This window comes from Schistocerca cancellata, chromosome 9, assembly GCF_023864275.1.
Source record: "Schistocerca cancellata isolate TAMUIC-IGC-003103 chromosome 9, iqSchCanc2.1, whole genome shotgun sequence".
NCBI lineage: Eukaryota > Metazoa > Arthropoda > Insecta > Orthoptera > Acrididae > Schistocerca > Schistocerca cancellata.
In genome coordinates, this window is record NC_064634.1 from 506,938,604 (window position 1) to 506,962,754 (window position 24,151).

The 24,151-nt window shown below is 42.2% G+C and overlaps 1 protein-coding gene across 1 annotated transcript in view; it reads left to right on the forward strand.

The window, feature by feature from the left end:
* Positions 1-24,151, forward strand: part of LOC126101533 (uncharacterized) — a 760,565-nt gene that overhangs the window by 729,194 nt on the left and 7,220 nt on the right. The window contains exons 17-18 of the mRNA XM_049912174.1: positions 1,647-2,276; positions 6,935-7,075. Of these exons, the coding sequence (XP_049768131.1) occupies positions 1,647-2,276; positions 6,935-7,075 (771 nt within the window). The remainder of the gene's footprint in view (positions 1-1,646; positions 2,277-6,934; positions 7,076-24,151) is intronic.

The window sequence follows — 24,151 nt, forward strand, 5'->3', positions numbered from 1 at the left end:
AAAGGAAATTTTTTGAATGACGGTGATAGATGTGGTAAAATCTGGTCCACTACCTGATGCAACACTTCCGCTGTGATTCTATCAACCTCTGTTGTTTTCTAATTTTTCTTTTTAATTTTATTACTGTGTAAGTAGGCTGTTTAGGTTTTTATATTGGTAACGCCACGTATCACTCTGTATGAAAATCACTGGTTGTGCTGTGTGCAGTCTGTGGCTGGTTGGCATTGTTGGAATAGTCGCTATTGTAATGTTGGGCAGTTGGATGTGAACAGCGTGTAGCGTTGCGCAGTTGGAGGTGAGCCGCCAGCAGTGGTGGATGTGGGGAGAGAGATGGCGGAGTTTTGAGGGCGGATGATCTGGACGTAAAGACAGTAAATTTGTAAGACTGGATGTTATGAACTGATATATATATTTTGACTTTTGATCACTATTAAGGTAAATACATTGTTTGTTCTGTATCAAAAGCTTTAATTTGCTAACTATGCCTATCAGTAGTTAATGACTTCAGTAGTTTGAATCTTTTATGTAGCTGGCAGTATTGGCGCTCGCTGTATTGCAGTAGTTCGAGTAACGACGATTTCTGTGTGAAAAGTATAGGGCCATTCTTTTGTAGGGATTATTGAAAGTCAGATTCCGTTGCGCTAAAAATATTGTGTGTCAGTTTAGTGATGATCAGAATAAGTAAAGAGAGAAATGTCTGAGTACGCTCAGTTCTGCTCAGCTGTTTGAAAATCAAATAACGTAAGGGGTTTATCAGCACAGTAATTCATTAATTTTTCTAAAGGGGACGTTTCAACTGCCAGGCCCATATACTTCTGAGCAAATCGAATCAAAACACCATTATGCACATGCTGCTGAAGTGGTTCACAGCGAAGGTACTGTCTTGCTTTTTGGAAGCAGAGTTCTAATGTCTTCGGGTGCATTGTCATCACACAACTAGATCGTCTCAAGGTGGACAATACAGTGGGTAATCGAACTGTTTGTTGCAAATTTGTATGTGAAACACAAAATGTCTGTTACAATTTGGTCTTTGAAATGTAGCTCGCATTTTTCTGCTCTTGTTTGGTGTAATAGTTACTTATATTGTTGTTCGGCTGCTCAATAGAAACTCAGCTTTTGTTGTTGTTCTGTTTCCACTAAGGTTAATAGTAGTATCTTGTCGTCTGGTGTGCTGTCCATCTCTGGGGGGGGGGGGGGGGAGGGGGTCATCAGAGAATTTTAAAAACCTTTGGCTACCTAACAAAAACTGGGATCGCCTTACTGCGTGCCATCTGCAATATTTTCACAAACTTGTTGGCTACGGCGTCATCATCAGATCCGCATTATTGCAGTGGTTGTACCTTGCATGCTCCCTTTAAATGTTCCCAATTCGTTTTACATAGATTTCATATTCGCTTTGTTTGCATGTTAGCAGCTAAGTCACTACCTGCATCTGTTATTGTAAACTAATTGAGATCATGGTCAGTTGTAAGTCCATCACAGACTTCCCACTCTGCAGTGTGGTCTCTGAATATTTCGCTTTCAAGGCTGATATTTATATTTGGTTCTGGACTTTCTGACTTTAGAATCATGACATGAAGGCCGAGTGTCCAGATGTCAAAACATTTACCAACTTTCGCTTGACACCTGCCTGTGGCTTGTACAAGTACAGAGAGTGCTGTGAGAGGAGAAATGGCTGCTCAGGTTCGCCATGTTCCAGAGTCATCCACAATGGCACCCACCCAGGAGGTTATGGAGACCACAACCGTGGACCTGGGCGTCCTTCTGGACGCAGGGGACGGCGCAGTCGTCACACTGGTGGCGGGCGGCACCCGTCTCGTGGCGCACAGGGCCGTGTTGGCCGATAGAAGCCCCGTGTTTGGCGGCATGTTTCGCCACGACACACTGGAAGCCAACATCGGCGAGGTCGTAGTCCCGGACGTGGAGGGCCCGGTGCTGCGCCAGCTGGTCGCCTACCTCTACACCCTCCAGGCCCCTCAGCTGCCCAGCCTGGCCCCCCAGCTGCTGGCAGCAGCTGATAAATACGGCGTGTCGGCCCTGAAGGCTCGGTGCGAGCAGCACGTGGCCGCTCAGCTGTCTGTTGAGACTGCGGCGGCCACAGCTGTTCTGGCGATCAGGCACTCCTGCACCAGCCTCAGGCAGGCCGCCGTTAACTTCATAAAGGCCAACGTCACGCAGGTTATGACCACGCAGGGTTGGGCTGACGCAGTGCGCACTCATCAAGAAGATGTGGTCACACTGGGGAAGCTGCTTGCGGATCCTCCAGCACAAACCAGGTAAGCATGTAACAAGCCACTTATCTGTGTTGCAAATTTCTATGTGTTTTTGTATTTCCGCGCCAATAATTATACTTAGTGTACAAGTTTTATAGAACATTGAGACATCTGACAGGAAAAAAAATCACATAACCAAAAACTAATTAATCTAGGGCAATGAAATTTTGTGAACACATTTGTCTACATAACATATGTAACTGATTAACATCACATGTTAACGTATGCTGCAGATTTGCCATTGGAAATATGACATGCTGCCACACTACTAAGTGGAGTAACCACCAAATGTTGAATGCAAGCACACAAATGTAAATGCATTCTGTTCTACAGGTACCCGTGTCAATTTTCGTACGGAGTTCCATGCCTGTTGCACTTGGTCAATCGATACAGGGATGGTTTATACTGTTTGTGGATGACGCTGTTTTTGTCATCCAATGATGTCCCATATGTGCGACGATTGGAAACAGATATGGCGATCGAACAGCTCAAGGCATCATGTCGACCCTCTGTGAAGCATGTTGTATTACAACAGCTTTTATGTGGGCGAGCATTATCCTGTTGGAAAACACCCCCTGCAGTGCTGTTCATGAATGGCAGCACAACAGGCCGAATCACCAGAATGATGCACATTTGCGGTCAAGACGACGACCGTGCTCCCACAGGAAATTGACACCAAGATCATATCTCCAGCTGTATGTCCAATATGCCTAGCATGCACACAGATTCATTTTCTTCCCCATACTGGCGCTACTACTAGCGCCACTATTATGCGAATGGCAAGAAATCTGAATAGACATAATCTTTCAGATGTAGAAACCTGCCTACAAATATTCGTTTTTGTCGAACAACTCCTTCTTGCTGCTCCAATCTTTTCTCCATCACTGTTGTCCATTTTCTGCTATCTCTTGATGTTTTGCTCAACTTCATGTAACAGCTTCATTTAATACTATACAGTTATTAAAAGGTAAGCTAGCTAACGAAAATCAAGGAAGAGACAAATTTTTCATAGCCTTATGAATTGCGGTGACCTTACCTGCAATCATCAGTTCTGTTAAATTCTATGTGCAGAGCAACTAGTCATTTAGATTCCGGCATCAAGTCTCTGAACGAAAAGTACAATGACTGTGGACAGAACAGGAAACATTGAAGTGGTGGACACAACTATGGGTTGCTCAAAACATAGGCAGGCAATATGATCTTTACAGTTTACAGCCAAGCCATGAAAGTGTGCAGCACTTTTTCTGTGTCCCGTACATGGTCACTATTAACCTGTTGATGCAGAAGGATCTTTATTGTTGTTGGCTGCCACTGCTGCTGCCGACAAGGAGGTACATGTTAATGGCGTCTTGCTACATATAGGGAAGGCGAAAATGGAGAGCAAGTCTTTCACCAAACGCCAGCACTATGTACTCTGTTGCAGGCTGTAGCATTGCTCAAGACGGCCCACAGCGTGTTTATAATCTCTGATGTTGCCACACAGTAAGTGTTAACCTCTGAGGAAGGTGTAATAAAGCAAACGGACAGAGTAATCACTATTCCCACACCAGTACTACAGAATTGCACATTGTGTATCTCTCTTGTGGTTTCTTGCTAGATGTATGTTTTCTAACTGTAGTTGTATTACAAAGTTCCCTTAATTTCCCCAATCGATGCACTATGAGTTAAGTATAAGCTTTAAGAAGTATGCTATACCCTAAGAAGTGTGTGGTTTCCAGTCCAAGCACGAAAAGACGACTCCTGTAAAGAAGTTTACATAAGTAGATGTGGTGGAGAGTATAGCTTCATATTCCCTACATACTCCGGATCCACCTCACGATGCAATAAACCAGTCCTAGGACCAAAACAGCAGCATCAGGGCTGATATTACATTTCCTTCCTGTTTCTGTTTAGTTGTTCCTCGGGATGCATGCAGTAGCTAAGTACACTAGCCTCTACTACACACACTGCTTGCTTCTTTGAGGAGCAGCCATCAAATCTTACCTTGACTGTCTCTGTGTTGTTTGAACTTCTCTATTGTGTTACTAAAGGCTAGGCCTTTTTGGAGAATTCTGCTCTGTTTCCTTCTACTGGGACCCTCTCTATGTCATCTGTTGTTCTTGCTGATCCATTTCCAATTAAATTCAACATTGATGTGATGTTCAGATCCAAATATTATTAGTTACATTTCGTTTCGCAGTACAAATACTCCCCATAAGCCTAGATCCTGGAAAATCTCAAACGTTTACTATATTTTCAGATATTTTTAAACATTTATGCCATAGTTAATGAGCTGCTTAATTAACTGCAATTCTTCTCTTTCATGTAATGTTGCCTAAGCTGTCTGACTGGTTTACAACACACAACTGAATGAGAAATATCTCAGTCTCACCTGTTCAGTAAAGCCTAACACGAAAATAAATTTTAAAAACGAAATACTCACCACCACAGCTGTCTTTTCCAAGTATCCTAACACTAACCCAATAGCTTTAAATCTAATTCAATCTGTGTTATTTAGAAGTAAACTTTGGAAATACTGTTCAGAACTGAAATGTCGTAATTGCTGACCAAAATCTTCCTTACTGAAGCGGGTGTGATGCACTACTGCAACGTATTTATCCACGTTCTTATGATATCAACTTCCCACACAGCTTCCTAGTCATAACACTTTCATATCTCCAGTGATCTTCACTATGTGCGAATGATGAACCAATTTCCCCGTTTTCTAGATTAGATAATGAGAAGTTACAAACATTTAACTTTGCTTCATTCATAGACTATTAATTATAGATATTTTTAGCTGTTTTTAGATTGATTTGTACCTCAAAGTACATGTGACAATAGCAAGTCATTAATGCTTATTTTCCCGTGGGCAGCAGCAGAACGGGTGTCTAAGTGTGGAGATCACAAATCAGGTAGTCTATACTGATAGGCATAATCCACATAGTGTTGGGTTGTTTGGGGATGGAGATCAGACAGCGAGGTCATTGGTCTCATCGGATTAGGGAAGGACGGGGAAGGAAGTCGGCCGTGCCCTTTCAAAGGAATCATCCCGGCATTTGCCTGGAGCGTATCCACATAGTGGTGCAGTGTGCAGGAAAATTAGGTCGTTAACGTTTGCGACGTTTTTGTGCAAAGGCTGTTCGAGTCGAAGCAGAGAAAAAAAACAATCAATACAGTGATGTGTGTATGTAGTATGGTACAACATTATATATGCATCCCTCTCCTGTGCGGGTGGGCTTAAGTTATATTTTGAAACAGGGATCCCCCATTTTTATTGCATATTCGGAAATACCTATAGTTAACAAAACCATTGTTTTCCACACATGGTAGTGTCTTAATGGTCGATATTTACTTTCGAAATTTATTTTATATTTGCAAATTTGACTGTACAGCACAATGTGGTTAGCCATCTCTATTTCTGGATGTAAACTACGTGTAGCGTGGTCCACAGACAACGACGTGGATGTAATAGCTTTGTGTTCCTATCAGGACCCTCCAATCCAGTGAGTCTCCTAGCCTCTCACCACTGAGGTGATCGGCTTTGGCGAGTATCCATGGCACATGCGCCTACCACTATCACGTATGGACAATACATCTTATTACAGTAGCTGTGGTTTGTATTCTGCCGGTAGCCATGTAGTGGTCAGTGTGAGAATTAAACGCACCAGTACATGCCCCCTTCAGTTGTTATCTTTCAGATACCAGACATTAGCCAGTATCTTCTGCTCTGTGACACCAGTCACAGCTGACTTTCACAAATTCTTATCAGTTATCACAATTTCATGACTTCGTCCATTGTAATATGTAAATTCATGCTTATTATTTTCATTCAGATTGACTCCTTCGTTCCCAAGGACATCTCCTAGTAACAATCTAGTAAACATGATTACCCTGAATACAGTAGTAAAACAGAATTTTGTATTTCATTGGAGTCACAACGTCTGATAAATTGTCAGGTGTAGATGTATACACAGATCGTCTCTTATCACGTTATACAGTTTCCTTTCACAAACATTCGACTCTACTGTCAGATGACATTTAACGTTCACCTGTTCAGTGAGAGGCCCCATGGTCAACGTGAATTACATCTGTTCAGTGGGAAATGTTTCAATTTCTGTATTGAAAATTAAAGTGCTGCAGGTTTAACAGTTTTATTGGAATTTTTTCTTTTTTTTTTTGCATCACAAATTCTGTGCACTTCATTTACCTGAATTTCTTTCGTCAGTCTGTTCGAAAGGTGCTACCCCCCCCCCCCCCCCCCCGACACTAGGATGTGAGCCTGGTCCCTAACACATGAGCTACGAGCACCATTTGATTAAATCAGTACCACGATAAGTACATTCAAAGTTTATTACTGCTGCAATTTCCATGTGCTTGGTCTTGTTGTTATTGTTGCGTATTCCAGCTGTACTGTACAGTAGTCCTTGTATTACTCTATCATAACTCATGTCGTATCTAAATATCATTTGTACTCTCTTTTGTTGTTTGTTAGTGTAAGCTACTGGTCTGAGGAACTCAGGGAGGCTAAGTTATTCATCTTAGCAGACCAACTATTGTCATTGGCAATGTGTGTTCTGTTGTTTGTGTGAAGACGATCACCCTGCAGCGATGCATGTAGTAAGCTGCCCTCTGTCCCCCATGAGGAGAGAGGTTACCACACCCTGCCTGTTTGTGTGCAGCGCGCCGGCCTCTGCAGACGGCAGTCCACGCCCCGGCAGTGGGCCGCAGGGAGACCGCGGCCACACCCCTGCCTCTGCTGCCACGCCCACGGCTGCCCGCACCACTCCTCCGCCAGATGACTCTGCCGTCTCTCGCCTGCGGTGAGTTCCGCCACTACACAGTGTGATCTGCGGGGGCATCAACCAAGTGTTGGGTGTAAGGAAATCGAATGGCGCTGTAGCGCATATGTGGTAACATAGAGGTCATAGTTATCCAGAGAACTTATTCCTTTTTTAAGCCGGCCGGAGTGGCCGAGCGGTTCTAGGCGCTACAGTCTGGATCCGCGAGGCCGCTATGGTCGCAGGTTCGAATCCTGCCTCAGGCATGAATGTGTGTGATGTCCTTGGGTTGGATAGGTTTAAGTAGTTCTAAGTTCTAGGGGACTGATGACCTCAGAAGTTAAGGCCCCATGGTACTCAGAGCCATTTGAACCTCTTATAAATTCTGGTGGCGACTAGCCATGGATGAAAGTGATTCTTTACATCCCTCTCTAGGTTCACTGTATGATTCATTTTCAGATTAAGACATAATATTTCATTCACTGCAGTCATAAGGTATCCCTGTAATAAAAGAAAATCGTTTTCCGTGCATACTGCACACAGTGATCCGTTGGATGTAATTTTTTCTTTCTGTGATGGCTCTCTATCTGCAGAATGAATCGTTTAGCAAATATGTGAGACAGAAGTGCTGATGCATTGAAACACCTCCAAGCTTCGATTTCATGTGAATAAATATTTTTGAATACGTGTGTTTGTTGGTCATGATACAGAAACCGTGTGGGAATTGGAGGCAGGAGAAAGCAAACAAAATAATTGCAGCAGAATAAGTATATCGCGTGTTCTGGGGTGAGTCTTCAGAGTCTGTATATTTATCTTGGAATGCGTGTCTTGCTCACCTCAACACACGACCACGCCTGGCTCAAACTTCCATTCTCTATTCGACTGTGTAAGTTCATAGCGTTTTTCCATACGTTAATTAAGCACAACATAACAGAGACTTTACTCGTCACTAACGTGTTCTCCTTCACAATGTATAACAGTCAGCCGGCGCTGGGACAACTTATCGATCACAAGGTTTTGAGGCGAAGAACTCGTTGAGCCAACTTACGAGCGCATGTTCATCCGGGAAAGAAGTTCCTTGTAGATCTTTCGATACAGAACGCAGAAGGTGAAAATCTCGGGGCGCAAGACCTGGTGCGTATGACAGTCTAGCAGAAAGCGGGCGAGCGTAATAGTGGAATAGCATCACTTCATGCTCCCCTTAGTACCATGGAAGTTATTCTCTCATGTGTCTTAACTGATGTCCTGTCATCCTCTCTCTTCTTCTTTGTTAGTCCTTTCCATATTTTCGTTTACTCTCCGATTCTGCGCAGAACCTCCTCATTCCTTATTTCTAGATAATATTATCAATTTAAAAAATCCTGTTTCTTCGGGGATGCCTGCTGTCAGTCACATTACGCGCTACTTACTTAGAAACATTACAAGGTCTCCAGGTTTCTAGTACGTAGATAAAATGTAAGGGATATACCCAGGAAATCAGTTTGCTGATCAACAAGAATGGAGATACGCAAAAAACTCAAATTTTAACATTAAAGTCTGAAAGGTGGCTACACTGAGCCACAGCGCCAAAAATCGCGCCAGAGAGAGTATTGTTCCGCCGCCTCCACTGGCAGTGCGTGTTGAGAGGTAGCGGCAGGCAGTTCTTGCCGAGAAGTTGTGGTGGACTCTGATTGTAGCTGAAGTCAGAGTGAGATGCGGTAGTGCAGAGTGTTGTTCTATGTTTATGCAGTTATTGATGGGAGAGATAGCAGATGTTATTCTAATGGAGATATTGTAATGATCTGAGTGCTTTTCGTCAATATAAATTAAGGTAACTAACTACTGTTATTTATTTCCTTATCATTTGTGTGTCCTGAATAATGCTTCATTACAGGTTCAGTCAACAAAGCATCTGGCTTGTGTTCTTGTATTAGAGTGTAATTCTGAATTTCTTGCGCAATGGTAGTATTTCTAATTTTCTTTTATCACGTCAGTATAATTGATATTTAAAATTTCTTGTTTTGTTGAAGAAGGACCGTGCCAGATGTGCGTTGAGTCATACTACCACATACAGAACAGCTTCACTTATGCTTGGTTGGTTTCGTAGGTTTTATAGTTGCTGGGGACTTAATTAATTAATTGTATTAACTGAAAGTTTCATTTCATTCTTTGTTGTCATTCTATGCAGTCAGATAGCGTAACAATTAGTTGTCAGGGCCAGCCGTTTACGAGACTTGCGTAATCGGACAGACAGCTACTAAAAAAATTATTTGCATGTATTCATTTTATTAAGCCCCCATGCACGTGGCGACCGCTGCTTCGGATCGTCCCTTGGAATTCTTCTGATTGTAAAAATTGTAGACAGTAGTATTGTTGTAGTAATTAGTAGTTTAATAATTGTAGCTTGTATTGCAGGTGTAGATTTGGTGATTGTCATTCTTCTATTGTTCGTTAATCGTGTTTGAAGGAAGCATTTCGTGTGATTGATATTGTTGGTGATAAAGTGTCATTGTGTATAAATTTCATATAGTGACGAGTTTTGAACATTTTGTAAATGATTACGCGGTCGATGAAAAAGGCAAAAATGATGGATAGTGAGAATGACGAAATTGTTAACATGGCGAACTCGCCAACACAGGACAACAGTGTGATTAATAATGAAGTTGAAAACAATTTAATAAGTCGGGAGAATAGTCCAGAACCATTTCAAAATTTTTCTCAATCAGAAAATTCACAGAATACGAGGCTAACGATAGAGGATTCTGAAGGAGTATCGAACAGAGATAGCCTTACAGCTATGCAGAAGGAAGTTAGTTTTGTGGGAAATGTTAGGGGCGAAAAGAATTTCGATCAACTTAACACGGAGCAGTTGATGAGTGCAATATTAAATTTGGGATCACAAATGGGAACAATGGAAGCACGGTTTAGATCTGAATTAAAAACAGAGATAGGGACAATTAAAACCGAGATGGGAACTTTGAGATCTGAATTAAAAAATGATATGGGAACAATGGAAACACAGTTTAGATCTGAATTAAAAACAGATAGGGAAACAATGGAAACACGGTTAGACTCATTGGGATTACAGTTAGGATTTGAATTTAAAACAGAGATTGGAACTTTGGAAACACGGTTAGACTCACGAATAGGGACATGTTTCAAAAACATGAAAGATGAATTAAAGAAAGAAATTCGAGAAGAAGTACAACCGATTTTGAATGCTCACAATAATAGATTAGTTGCAGTAGAGATTAGACAAAGGGAACAGGATAGAGAACAGGAAGAAAGAGATCGCCTGATAGTACAGAAATTTTCAGAGTTAAATTTACAAATTGCAAAAGATAAGGAAGAAATATTTGAGAGAATCGAGGAATCCGTACCAAATGACAGACTAAATAACCTAACACAACAGTATGAACAGTTAACTACTAAATGCGTTAATACTGAAACGCGAGTCGCGACACTTACGGAAGACGTAAATAAACAGAAAGAACAAATTGGTGACTTATCGGAAAGAGTGGAGGAGATTTCAGATAAATTGACAAATCTTAGTTTAAATGGGGACAGAGATTCAGATGACACAGCTCCATTGCCATTTTCAGAAACCGAAGAGTACCAGAGCATAAGTAAACATGTTGAAGATCAGGGAAAATTTAATGAACGCGTGAAAAGGGAATTTGAGGCATTAAAAAAGCAAGTCAAACAAATTGAAGGCGAAATCGTAGGAAAAGACGGCAAAAGAAATTTAGAATCACAGATAGCAGAGGGGTTTGAAGAAAATAATTTGTTTCATTTACGGGATGCAACAAGAGATCGCCAGGCGCACGAACTTGACAATAATCGACATTGGGACTGGGACAGACGCGGTAGGTCTTTGTCGCCACGAGGCGAAAACTTTGACTATAAACACTTTTTGACTGTTCGGAAATTTAAGATCTTCCGTAATTCTAAGAATGACATACGTCCATGTTCATGGTTACATCAATTTACGTACGTACTTCCGCCAAATGTGCCACTAAGTCACAAACTGAATCCGCTAAATTTGCCACTAAGTCACAAACTGAAATTAATGTGCAGCTATTAAAGTCCTCAGGGGATTCACTATTCTTAAGTGAATATGTGCTGTAGCGTGCACAGGGCCTCGAGCTGTAGTGGTGCTATTTCTCTTTTAGTTTTCTGTACCGCTGCCTACTCTTTCACTATTCTTTGCATCTGTCAAAACAACTCTTCGACTATCAATCTATCTAGTAAGTAAACAATAACCGGATATGACTGTTTACCTAAATGTGATTTCGTAAATTACCGTTTGGACTTACCGTATCTTCAGCAGCATTCATTTGTAGCGTAAATGAAATTTTACCTGTTTATCTTCGTGACAATATTACTTCATATGTTGACGACATTCTTATTGCTAAAAATTCGTGGAGTGAGTACAACAAAATTTTGGATTCATTGTTACGTATTTTTGCAAGAGTTGGCATTACAGTGAACTTAGAAAAAATCTGAATTTGGTCGTTCTCAGGTGAAATTTCTCGGTCACATTATTTCTACAGAAGGTATTCTTCCTGATCCAGAAAAACTTGACGCTCTTCGTAATTATGCTGTTCCTACCACAAAACGTGATGTTCGTAGTTTCCTTGGCGTCTGTAATTTTCTTAGACGTTTTGTTAGATTGGACGATTTGGCCACACCTCGTTTATGCAAATTATGTCAAAAGCCGCCAACAGTTTCTCACAGAGCACCGTTGTTTCCTATCATTCCAGCGAAATTAAAGGACATGGCTGCAGTTGATTTGTTCGGTCCAGTGGTTCGTTCTACTAATGGTTTTGCGTACATTTTCGTAGCAGTGGAGTTGACATCAAAATATGTGTGTTTTACACCGTTACGCAAAGCAACAGCTCGTTCAGTATCTAATGCTTTCATCAAACATTTTCTTAAAGAAGTGGGTCACGTTGATAAGGTTATATCAGATAATGGATCACAGTTTCGTTCTAAAATTTGGCTTCGTACTCTACAGCGTCGTAAAATTAAACCAATTTTCATTTCACTTTTTCACCCTCAATCTAACGCTTCAGAGAGATGGATGAAGGAAATCAATAAATTGTGTCGTCTTTATTGTCATCAGAATCACAGAACTTGGGATCAGTATCTTCATATTTTTCAAAACATTCTGAATGAACTTACTAACGACTCAACTTCTTTACCACCTATACTGATATTAAAAAACAAAGCACCGACAAATCGCATTTCTGAAATCGTTCCTTTTCCGCCTACACGGAAACTGCGGCATTCTGAAGTTGTCAACCTGGCTCTACAAAATATTGCATCTGCGGCTGCTAGAAGAGAGAAATCAGCTAAGCGTCCTGGTCGTTCAAAAAATCTTGTCAGTTGGTCAGAAGGTGTTAATTAAGGCTCATCGTCTGTCTCACAAAGGAAAGGGCTTGTGTCGCAAATTTTTTCTGCTTTATAACGGTCCATATAGAATTCGCAAAATTATTCATGATAACACTGTTGAAGTAGAAACTCTTAAATCTCGACGCTCTAAGGGAATACATCATATATCAAACGTCAAAATTTTTGTAGAATGACATACTGGTGAGAAACTAACAGCTACATGTAAACATGCGGAGAGTACAAGGACACCGCGCTGTGTTTTGGCGGCGGCACACACTCAAAGCAACAGTCAAGTCTGCGCGCCGCTAAAGGGCAGTCGTTGACCGCAAACAATCACTTCCTACGTCACGCGCCTACAGCTGATCGAGCGCTCAGTGCGAATGCACTGACAGCCGTAAATAAATACACAGTCTAATTTCTCCGACTAAATTCAGTATAAAACTATAGTGACTTATTGAATTCTGTTATTAACATTCAGTATTTTTCAGGATACGGTTCTATAAGATATTTAAGAACTTCAGGTAAATTCTGTGCGTGTCCGACGTTAAGACGACTTGCTATCGAGAAAATTTCAGGAAAAATGTCATTTCGAAGAAGAAAGTAATAAACTAAAAAGGTAATTATTAATTGAGTTTATTTTTCAGGTAAAATATTTCCACTTAGGTACGTACTTTAGACGTAATTTGCTGCTCGCGATTACGTGATTCATACTTTGTGCTAATTACATGTTCTATGAATTTACTTGTGAAACGACGTGCTTGCGTACGTTAACTGATTTTGACAATAATGATTAATGAATTGAGTTGTAACTTGTGTATATTATGCATCGCTTGGCTGCACTGCTTTTTCACTGATGTCATATTTTTAATTATGTGCCTGCTGTGCCTATTTATTTAAATTATAATTGTCACCTGATTAATTGTGCTGATGTGGTTAGGTATGTAAGTTATACTTTGTGATTTATCTGCTTGCGCCTTCATGTTTACTTATTTGCTTGCGCCTTCATGTTTATTTATTAGATTACATAAGAACATTTATTTGCTTACGGTTATACGATGCTGATGACCTGTTTATTACGTAAGATATGTTTGCTGCTATGCGTATGGACTGAATATTTATACATTTCTGTTTGTTGTCACAACTACTCTTTAATTTTGTATATAGAAATGCTATTATACTGTGTATGAACATATAGTTTAGGTTACACTATGGTACTAGTTACAGATTGTTCGCTTGGCAGAGCCTCGTTGTAAGAAATTGTGCTGCATCCACTTGTTGACATTCTGTTCACTACTGGTATATTTACTCGCTGTTGCTTGTTTTGCTTACGCTCAGTGCTTTATATTTTAACATAAGAAAATGAACTGCAGTAATTCGACGAACGACTTCAGTACAAGAAACATCATAGAAGTCACATGAGCTGGAGGTTTTATGGACGCTGTATAAATTTATCCTAATAGGAAGGAAGCTAACACAGTTATTACACTGCATTTTTCGTGAGCAATTGAAATAGGAAGTGACACTTGACACAAGAAATACTCCACATGTTTGCTTCTGTTTGCCATAATTCTTGAAGTGGTGTACACACTGTGAAATATTATGATCATTCTCACTCCGTAATCGTACTTAATTACTGAGGGTTATTTGAACTAAGTCTGTTAGAGGTCATGTATGCATTCTTTGTTTATAATTCATAATGAGTAGAAGAATTTGGTCAGATGGATTACACAGAGGTTGTGTGTTGACAGTGTGTCTTCGGATTGTATGGGATGAGGAGGTTTGCATTAGGATTTTATCTGTACTTGTTCGACGAAACTGACTTGAGGAAAGAGTTATGGAAGTGAAATGATATTGGTGCTAAGGTTTATATGTCGACGTATTGAAGAGGTATTATTGAGGTATTGAGATTATATGAAGTTGATTGGAGCTTTGATGGATAAGAAGTAAAATAAGTGAGGTGCATAATTTTTTTTGTTGGTCTATATGGAACAAGGAGGATGAAGATAGCAGACTAGAACACTAAAATGGAAGGAAGATATCTACACACACTTTGTTAAATCACTAAGCAGTATGTACTTTTTTTTGGAGAGAGGAAGCATTGCATATCTTGGCACACTGACAGTTGTTCAGCAACCATACATTTTGATCTGGCTTGGCAAACATTGGTCTTGACATGATGACTATGACGTTGACTTAACTATTATTGACTGTTATACATTGCTGTCACTACTACTTGATACACATGATGAACATGAAATTCGACAGAAGTGGATTCAGACATTTAACACTATACAATTACACAGTAGTACTTAATGTGGATGAAAGATGAGTGAGTGTGTTTTGTGTGTTTTCCTTTCCTAATCCTAGCCACCTATCTCCTAAATATTATTTTATTTGTTTGTAGTGGCTTGCACTGACACCCAAAAATATTAACTGATGTTTGTGTATTTGTAATAGTAATATAACAATTATCTGATATCATTTGTGTGTTTGTTATGATTTGTATGTTTAGTGTAAAAGCATTGTAAAAGCATTTGTAAGTGTATTCAAACTATTGTTCATGCTTGAACTGTCTGATTAGTGACTGATTATGGACTGTTACTTGTACTTTTTCTACATGATTGGTGCCACTAGGACATGTTTAATTTCTGCTAATGAACTGTGTGATCAGTGATAGTGAATATGATGGACTGCTCTGCACCTACTCCACAATGCTGGGTGCCACAGATGGAGCTACTTCTATGGAAAGGATGTCATCTGTTGGAGTCTGCACCTACTCAACATTGCTGGGTGCCACTGATGAACTGCTTCTACTGAGATGATGTCACTTGTTGCTGTTTGCACCTGTTCCACAATGCTGGGTGCCACTGATGGACTGCTTCTACTGAAATGAGGTCACCTGTTGGAGTCTGAACCTACTCCACAATGCTGGGTGCCACTGATGAACTGATTCTACTGAGATGATGTCATCTGTTGCTGTTTGCACCTGTTCCACAATGCTGGGTGCCACTGATGGACTGCTTCTACTGAGATGATGTCACTTGTTGCTGTCAGCACCTATTCAACAGTGCTGGGTGCTACTGCTGGAACTGTGAACTACTTGTTGTGAATATTTGTATTAACTGATTTTTTGTGTATTACTGTTTGTGAAAAGTTATAAGACTGCTCATATTCGTCATTGCTGACGTTATCGATTGAATTGTTTAACCACATGATATTTCTGTAAACTATTATGTAAAGTCACATGTATGAAAGAATTTGTATTGCTTAGTGTATTTTATTAGGCTATTGAAAGGTCAGTGCAAAGCCAAAATTTTATCTAGTTATATGATATTTACGTATTAATATGATCTTTTATTTTGTCTGTATTTTTTTGACGAATTTGGTGGTATTTTCACCACCAATGATGGCAAAAATACCATCAAATTCTAGCCCGTGGAGGAAGGGCATATGAAAGGTGGCTACACTGAGCCACAGCGCCAAAAATCGCGCCAGAGAGAGTATTGTTCCGCCGCCTCCACTGGCAGTGCGTGTTGAGAGGTAGCGGCAGGCAGTTCTTGCCGAGAAGTTGTGGTGGACTCTGATTGTAGCTGAAGTCAGAGTGAGATGCGGTAGTGCAGAGTGTTGTTCTATGTTTATGCAGTTATTGATGGGAGAGATAGCAGATGTTATTCTAATGGAGATATTGTAATGATCTGAGTGCTTTTCGTCAATATAAATTAAGGTAACTAACTACTGTTATTTATTTCCTTATCATTTGTGTGTCCTGAATAATGCTTCATTACAGGTTCAGTCAACAAAGCATCTGGCTTGTGTTCTTGTATTAGAGTGTAATTCTGAATTTCTTGCGCAATGGTAGTATTTCTAATTTTCTTTTATCACGTCAGTATAATTGATATTTAAAATTTCTTGTTTTGTTGAAGAAGGACCGTGCCAGATGTGCGTTGAGTCATACTACCACATACAGAACAGCTTCACTTATGCTTGGTTGGTTTCGTAGGTTTTATAGTTGCTGGGGACTTAATTAATTAATTGTATTAACTGAAAGTTTCATTTCATTCTTTGTTGTCATTCTATGCAGTCAGATAGCGTAACAATTAGTTGTCAGGGCCAGCCGTTTACGAGACTTGCGTAATCGGACAGACAGCTACTAAAAAAATTATTTGCATGTATTCATTTTATTAAGCCCCCATGCAAGTCACAAATACGAAAATTAGCTTTATAAAGATCCTAACTGATGGAAGCACCCTAAACACGAACTTTTTTAACGTAGGTAAGACAAGTGTACTACTGGAAGTTAGATACTTTCCCAAACTTGAAAGCGTGCCTTCAGTTCATTGAGGTTAAAAATTCGAGAGAATGCCTCAAACGACAAAGCCCTACGACAGGAGAATTTGTGGTAATCCACTGGAGATATAAAGCCTGTAAAGGAATATCATGTGTGGCAGATTAATCATAAACGCCCGTCTTTCTCACGCATTGCAGCACGATTCACAATGACTAATTACATCTACTGCCATCATCAGATGAGTTACAAAATAGAAAAAGATGGAGCAATAATACGTTCAATTGGCAGAAGGATACGTAAAAAGAATAACATGGCTAAAAGCCATAACATACCGTTGGAAATACCCTCATATGAATCCAGTCTGACACAATTTGTGCACGAATATATATGAGCAAGGGCAGCGATAGCCTGAGGTCGTCTTACATTTATACAAACAAGAGATAAAGCTGGTAGAGGGCGCTAGCACTGAAGTAGATTAAGCGACCAGCGTCACATATTCAGTAGCTTGAAACAGAATATTCACAGCGCAGCACACACTCCACTGCAGAGTGAAAATGTCATTCTGTAGAATATTCACAGTCGTTAAACAAAATGGTTTCCACGTGGCTAAAGTTAGTGTCTAACAGTAAACAACAAAACCCCAAATTTAGCAGGAAAATTCACTAGAGAATGGAGGGAGGGAAAACGATTGTGTATACGCTTCCGTAAGGATGATAGGCGATCTGTTAAGACATGAGGGAATGACTTCCATGGTACTACACTCCTGGAAATTGAAATAAGAACACCGTGAATTCATTGTCCCAGGAAGGGGATACTTTATTGACACATTCCTGGGGCCAGATACATCACATGATCACACTGACAGAACCACAGGCACATAGACACAGGCAACAGAGCATGCACAATGTCGGCACTAGTACAGTGTATATCCACCTTTCGCAGCAATGCAGGCTGCTATTCTCCCATGGAGACGATCGTAGAGATGCTGGATGTAGTCCTGTGGAACGGCTTGCCATGCCATTTCCACCTGGCGCCTCAGTTGGACCAGCGTTCGTGCTGGACGTGCAGACCGCGTGAGACGACGCTTCATCCAGTCCCAAACATGCTCAATGGGGGACAGATCCGGAGATCTTGCTGGCCAGGGTAGTTGACTTACACCTTCTAGAGCACGTTGGGTGGCACGGGATACATGCGGACGTGCATTGTCCTGTTGGAACAGCAAGTTCCCTTGCCGGTCTAGGAATGGTAGAACGATGGGTTCGATGACGGTTTGGATGTACCGTGCACTATTCAGTGTCCCCTCGACGATCACCAGTGGTGTACGGCCAGTGTAGGAGATCGCTCCCCACACCATGATGCCGGGTGTTGGCCCTGTGTGCCTCGGTCGTATGCAGTCCTGATTGTGGCGCTCACCTGCACGGCGCCAAACACGCATACGACCATCATTGGCACCAAGGCAGAAGCGACTCTCATCGCTGAAGACGACACGTCTCCATTCGTCCCTCCATTCACGCCTGTCGCGACACCACTGGAGGCGGGCTGCACGATGTTGGGGCGTGAGCGGAAGACGGCCTAACGGTGTGCGGGACCGTACCCCAGCTTCATGGAGACGGTTGCGAATGGTCCTCGCCGATACCCCAGGAGCAACAGTGTCCCTAATTTGCTGGGAAGTGGCGGTGCGGTCCCCTACGGCACTGCGTAGGATCCTACGGTCTTGGCGTGCATCCGTGCGTCGCTGCGGTCCGGTCCCAGGTCGACGGGCACGTGCAGCTTCCGCCGACCACTGGCGACAACATCGATGTACTGTGGAGACCTCACGCCCCACGTGTTGAGCAATTCGGCGGTACGTCCACCCGGCCTCCCGCATGCCCACTATACGCCCTCGCTCAAAGTCCGTCAACTGCACATACGGTTCACGTCCACGCTGACGCGGCATGCTACCAGTGTTAAAGACTGCGATGGAGCTCCGTATGCCACGGCAAACTGGCTGACACTGACGGCGGTTCCTGGTGTGTCCGCTGTGCCGTGCGTGTGATCATTGCTTGTACAGCCCTCTCGCAGTGTCCGGAGCAAGTATGGTGGGTCTGACACACCGGTGTCAATGTGTTCTTTTTTCCATTTCCAGGAGTGTAGATGGAGCTGTAGAGGGAAAAAACTGTAGAAGGAGACAGAGACTGAAATACATCCAGCAAGTAATTGACGACTTAGGTTGCAAGTGCTACTCTGAGGTGAAGAGGTTAGCACAGGAGAGGAATTCGTTGCGGACCCCATCAAACCAGTCAGGAGAATGATGAACCAAAAAGAAGGTCGCGTATTTCTCTTACATTATCTTCGTGGCCCTTACGCGAAATGTTCGTTGGAGTCAACAGAATCGTCCTGGATTCAGCTTCAAATGCCGCTTCTCTTAGTTTTCTCAATAGTTTTCCGCAAAACGAATTTCGTCCTCTCCGTGGTTTTCAACTTGAGTTCAGGACACAAGTAGGAAACAAATTTTGTTAACTTTAAAGTCAGTACCGCTATTATTTATCGTGTTAGATTTACACTTACACAATCATGATTTCGGCTTCAAAGTGCTAGTATCAAGTGTTTATCAATTGCCTAAGATGGCATACTGTCGTATTCTTAAAAAGATTAGAAAACTTTACTAATATCAGCTTCACTACTAAAATGTACTTTAAACAACGTCAATGATTACCTGGACTGTTATATTTATGGATGTAGGATTATCGAGAGGTTTGTTACTGTTTATGTTTATAAGCCTGCTCATACATTGTATACAATGTATACAATGAAGTACAATGCTCATACAATGTATACAATGAAGTTGCCTGCTCATAAACATAAAGAGTAACAAACCTCTCGATAATATTCGCTACATCCATGAATATAACAGTCCAGCTAATCATTGACGTTGTTTAAAGTAAATTTTAGTGGTGAAGTTAATTTAAGTTTTCTACTCTTTTAAAGAATACGACAGCATGCCATCTTAAGCAATTTATAACACTTAAAACACTTGATAATGGCACTTTGAAGCAGAAATCATGATTGTGTAAATGTAACAGTGTAAACAAACAAAACTTAAACAACACTCTAATGGTGGTACTGACTTAAAGAAATATATTAAGACTGTGGCACCGCATTATGGAAAAAAAAGAAACAGTTGGTTTACATTTATTCAAGGCCCATACAGCCAGCCCTAGGCGGGAAGGAACATCAGTAATCTGTTACATGCTATTAAACTGAACTTAAGTCAATGGTCGAGGTAGGTTAAGGTATATACTGTATTGGAAAGTAAGAAATTCTCTTTTCCTATATTCTTATTTAACCCTCTTTTACAAAACTGTAGAGGAACTATACACTTCTGTGTCTTCTGCTATTATAAGGGTCTTAATGTTTGTAGGCAAAGTATCTACAGAGGACATCAGGTACTGTAATACTTTCAAAGATTCTGGATTCCTTCAACGGTACCCGACGAAAATGTAATCAACATTTTCTTTACTTCCGCATTCACATGAAGAAGCTTTTATCATTTCAGGTAGTAGACATTTGGCGGAATGTCCCGTCATTCAAGCGAATTCGCGCCAATGTTACTATAAACTAAGGTGACAAAGGTCACGGGATAGCGATATGCACATATACAGACAGCGATAGTATCGCGTACACGAGGTATGAAAGGGCAGTGCATTGGCGAAGCTGTTATTTGTACTCAGATGATTCGTGTGGAAAGGTTTCTAGCGTGATTACGGACGCACGACAAGCATGGGACATTTGATTTATGAATTAGCGAATTAAATATTCCGAGAGTGTGCGGAGACTGCCACATTTCAGGCATTACCTTTCACCACGGCGGACAATGGAGAGGTCGAGGTTGCCTTCCCTTAAAGACCGAGAGCAGCGGCGTTTGCATAGAGTTGTCACTGTTGACAGAGAAACAACCCTGCGACAAGTAACCATAGAAATCGATGTTGGACGTACCACAAACGTATCTGTTAGGACAGTGCGGCGAAATTTGGGGTTAACGGGCTTTGGCAGCAGACAACCGACGTGGGTGCCTCTGCCAACAGCAGGGCATCGCCTTTAGTACCTCCGCTGATCTGGCGATCATATCGGTTGGACTCCAAGAGACTGAAAATCGGCGGGCTGGTCAAATGAGTTTCGATTTCTGAATACGACCGACGTGGGTGCCTCTGCCAACACCATGACATCACCTATAGTGCCTCTCCTGGTATCGCGATCATATCGGTTGGACCCCAAGTGGCTGAACATGGGCGGCCTGGTCAAATGAGTCCCGATTTCAGATTACGACCGACCTGGGTGCCTCTTCCAACAGCACGACATCACCTATACTGCCTCTCCTGGTATTGCCATCATATTGGTTGGGCCCCCAGTGGCTGAAAATGGGCAGCCTGGTCAAATGAGTCCCGATTTCAGATTACGACCGACCTGGGTGCCTCTTCCAACAGCACAACATCACTGGTAGTGCGTCTCGTGGTCTGGCGATCATATCGGTTGGACTCCAAGAGACTGAAAATCGGCGGGCTGATCAAATGAGTTTCGATTTCTGAATACGACCGACGTGGGTGCCTCTGCCAACAGCACAACATCACTGGTAGTGCGTCTCGTGGTCTGGCGATCATATCGGTTGGAACCCAAGTGACTAAAAATGGGCGGGCTGGTCAAATGAGTTCCGATTGCGGATTACGACCGACGTGGGTGCCTCTGCCAACAGCACGATATTGCCTGTAGTTCCTCTCCTGGGCTCCCGATCATATCAGTTGGACCCCAAGTGGCTGAAAATGGGCGGCCTGGTCAAATGAGTCCCAATTTCAGATTACGACCGACGTGTGTGCCTCTGCCAACAGCATGACGTCACCTATAGTGCCTCTCCTGGTCTGGCGATCATATTGGTTGGACCCCAAGTGACTGAAAATGGGCGGCCTGGTCAAAAGAGTACTGATTATGGATTACGACCGATGTGGGTGCCTCTGCCAACAGCATGACATCGCCTTTAGTGCCTCTGCTGATCTGGCGATCACATCGGTTGGACCCCAAGTGGCTGAAAATGGGCGGGCTGGTCAACTGATTCCGATTGCGGATTACGACCGACGTGGGTGCCTCTGCCAACGGCACGACATCGCCTGTAGTTCGTCTACTGGGTTCCCGATCATACCGGTAGGACCCCCACTGACTGCAAATGGGCGGGCTGGTCAAATGAGTTCCAATTTCGGATTACGACCGACTTGAGTGCCTCTGCCAACAGCATGACATCGCCTTTTGTGCCTCTGCTGATCTGGCGATCATATCGGTTGGACCCCAAGAGACTGAAAATGGGCGGGCTGGTCAAATGAGTTCCGATTGCGAATTACGACCGACGTGGGTGCCTCCGCCAACAGCACGACATCGCCTGTAGTGCCTGTCCTGGGCTGGCGATCATATCGGTTTGACCCCTAGTGACTGAAAATGGGCGGGCTGGTTAAATGAGTCCCGATTTCGGATTACGACCGACCTGGGTGCCTCTGTCGACAGCACGACATCACCTATAGTGCCTCTCCTGGTCTCGCGATCATATCGGTTGGCCCCCAAGTGACTGAAAAAGCACAGGCTGGCCAGATGAGATCCGATTTCAGTTGGTGAGACCTGATGATAGGGGCCGAGTGTGGCGCAGGCACAACGATGCCATGGACCCAAGTTTGCAACAAGGCACCATGCAAGCTGGTGAAGGCTCCATAATGGTGTGAGCTATGTTTACATGGAATGGACTAGCTCCTCTGATCCTACTGAACCGATCATGACTGGAAATGGTTTTTTCGGCTACTAGGAGACCATCCGCAGCCACTCATGGACATTGGAATTTGTATGGATGACAATGCGCCATGTTGCTGAGCCACAGTTGTTCGCTACAGTTGTGAAGAACATTGTGGAGAATTCGAGCGTCCGACATGAATCCCGTCAATAATTTATGAGACATAACCAGGAAGTCAGTTCGTGCACAAAATCTTGCACCAGCAATGCTTTTGCTGTTACGGACAAGAACAGAGGCAGCATTTTTTCACAATTTCTGCTGGGGCCTTCCACCGACTTGTTGAGTCCTTGCTGCACCAGGCCGCTGCACTATGCCGGGGGAAAGGAAACGATATTAGGGGCCACCCCACGACTTTTGTCACCTCAATGCAAAGTTTCTGCTGCATCTGCGATTTTGGTACTTATGACGTGATTGGAGGATAGTACTGCAGTGGCACAGTGTCTGCATCCAATGTCGTAAAACTGCTGTAGATTTTCACTCCACCTGGCACTGATTATAATTCTTATGGTGTGAAAAAGATTGTTGGGTGGCACGTTATCGTATTTCGCTACAGTGGTGTAAAGAGCTTTCTCGGACAGCTTGTCTACATTTTCATGACCGTTTATTCCACTGTGCACTCTGACCAATAAGATGATGGTCGTCTTATTTACGCGGAAAAGCTCCTGTGTTGCTTCAATAATTCGGTATACTACGTAATTATTGGCGTAGTAGCATTTTAACAGAATAATTGCTGAACGTGAGTCTGATAAAATTGATTTTTTCTTCTTGCGATTCTCCTGCGTATTTAAATCGCTCTAAAATCGCAATGAGTTCTGCAATGAAAGTGAATGCAACTTCAGGAAGCTTGAATTTGCCTCCTCAATTAGCCTTGGTAACTACAAATCCACTTCCTGCGCTTCTTTTTATTTACACATATCTGCGTTGATCTGAGGATGGTCCAGGTGCTAGTTTGCTAACTACGACATTACCGCTCAGTGTCACTGGCAGTAAAGAAGTTGCGTCTCGATAAGCAGCTTCATGAAGGTGTTAGCGTAGCGCATGCTGAAGCAGCTTATATTTTTGGAAGTGGCGACGTATTTGCGGAATGACGGAGCATCGAAGTAAAATTCTGCTAAAGGGGTGGTTTCTTCTTAATTCAATACCTGCCAGGATAGCACTTCAATATCTGCTATCAAATTTTCATTTGAGAAGTGAAAACGTTTCAGGAGGAGTCTGATGATGAAGGATTTGACATTTATGTTTTTCCTGCGTAGTTTTAATATCATTTCATTTACTTCCATTAACTGGGCGTTAGTTGAAGTCGATTTGAATGCCCTGATAGCTTCACGGCAAGACATAGTTTTTGTAGTCTGTTCTTCTTTGTTGAACTGCAACAGATGCATCCGTAACACATGTAAGGTATTATTAGCGCGCTATGTATGTTAATGAAAATTCTTGAGTGTGCTTCCCAACGATACCCTGTCATAGCGCGAGGGATACTCCCGGCATCTTGGCATTTGTTAATTACGTGTTTAATGTGATGTGATCACATTACCACATGATAGGTATAAAGCCCTAAGTATTTGACCACTCTTTAGACCGGGAATATAGAGGCTACTAATTAGAGATAGAATTAACAGTCCAGGTCGCAATAACTTTCTTTTATTAACCTGTT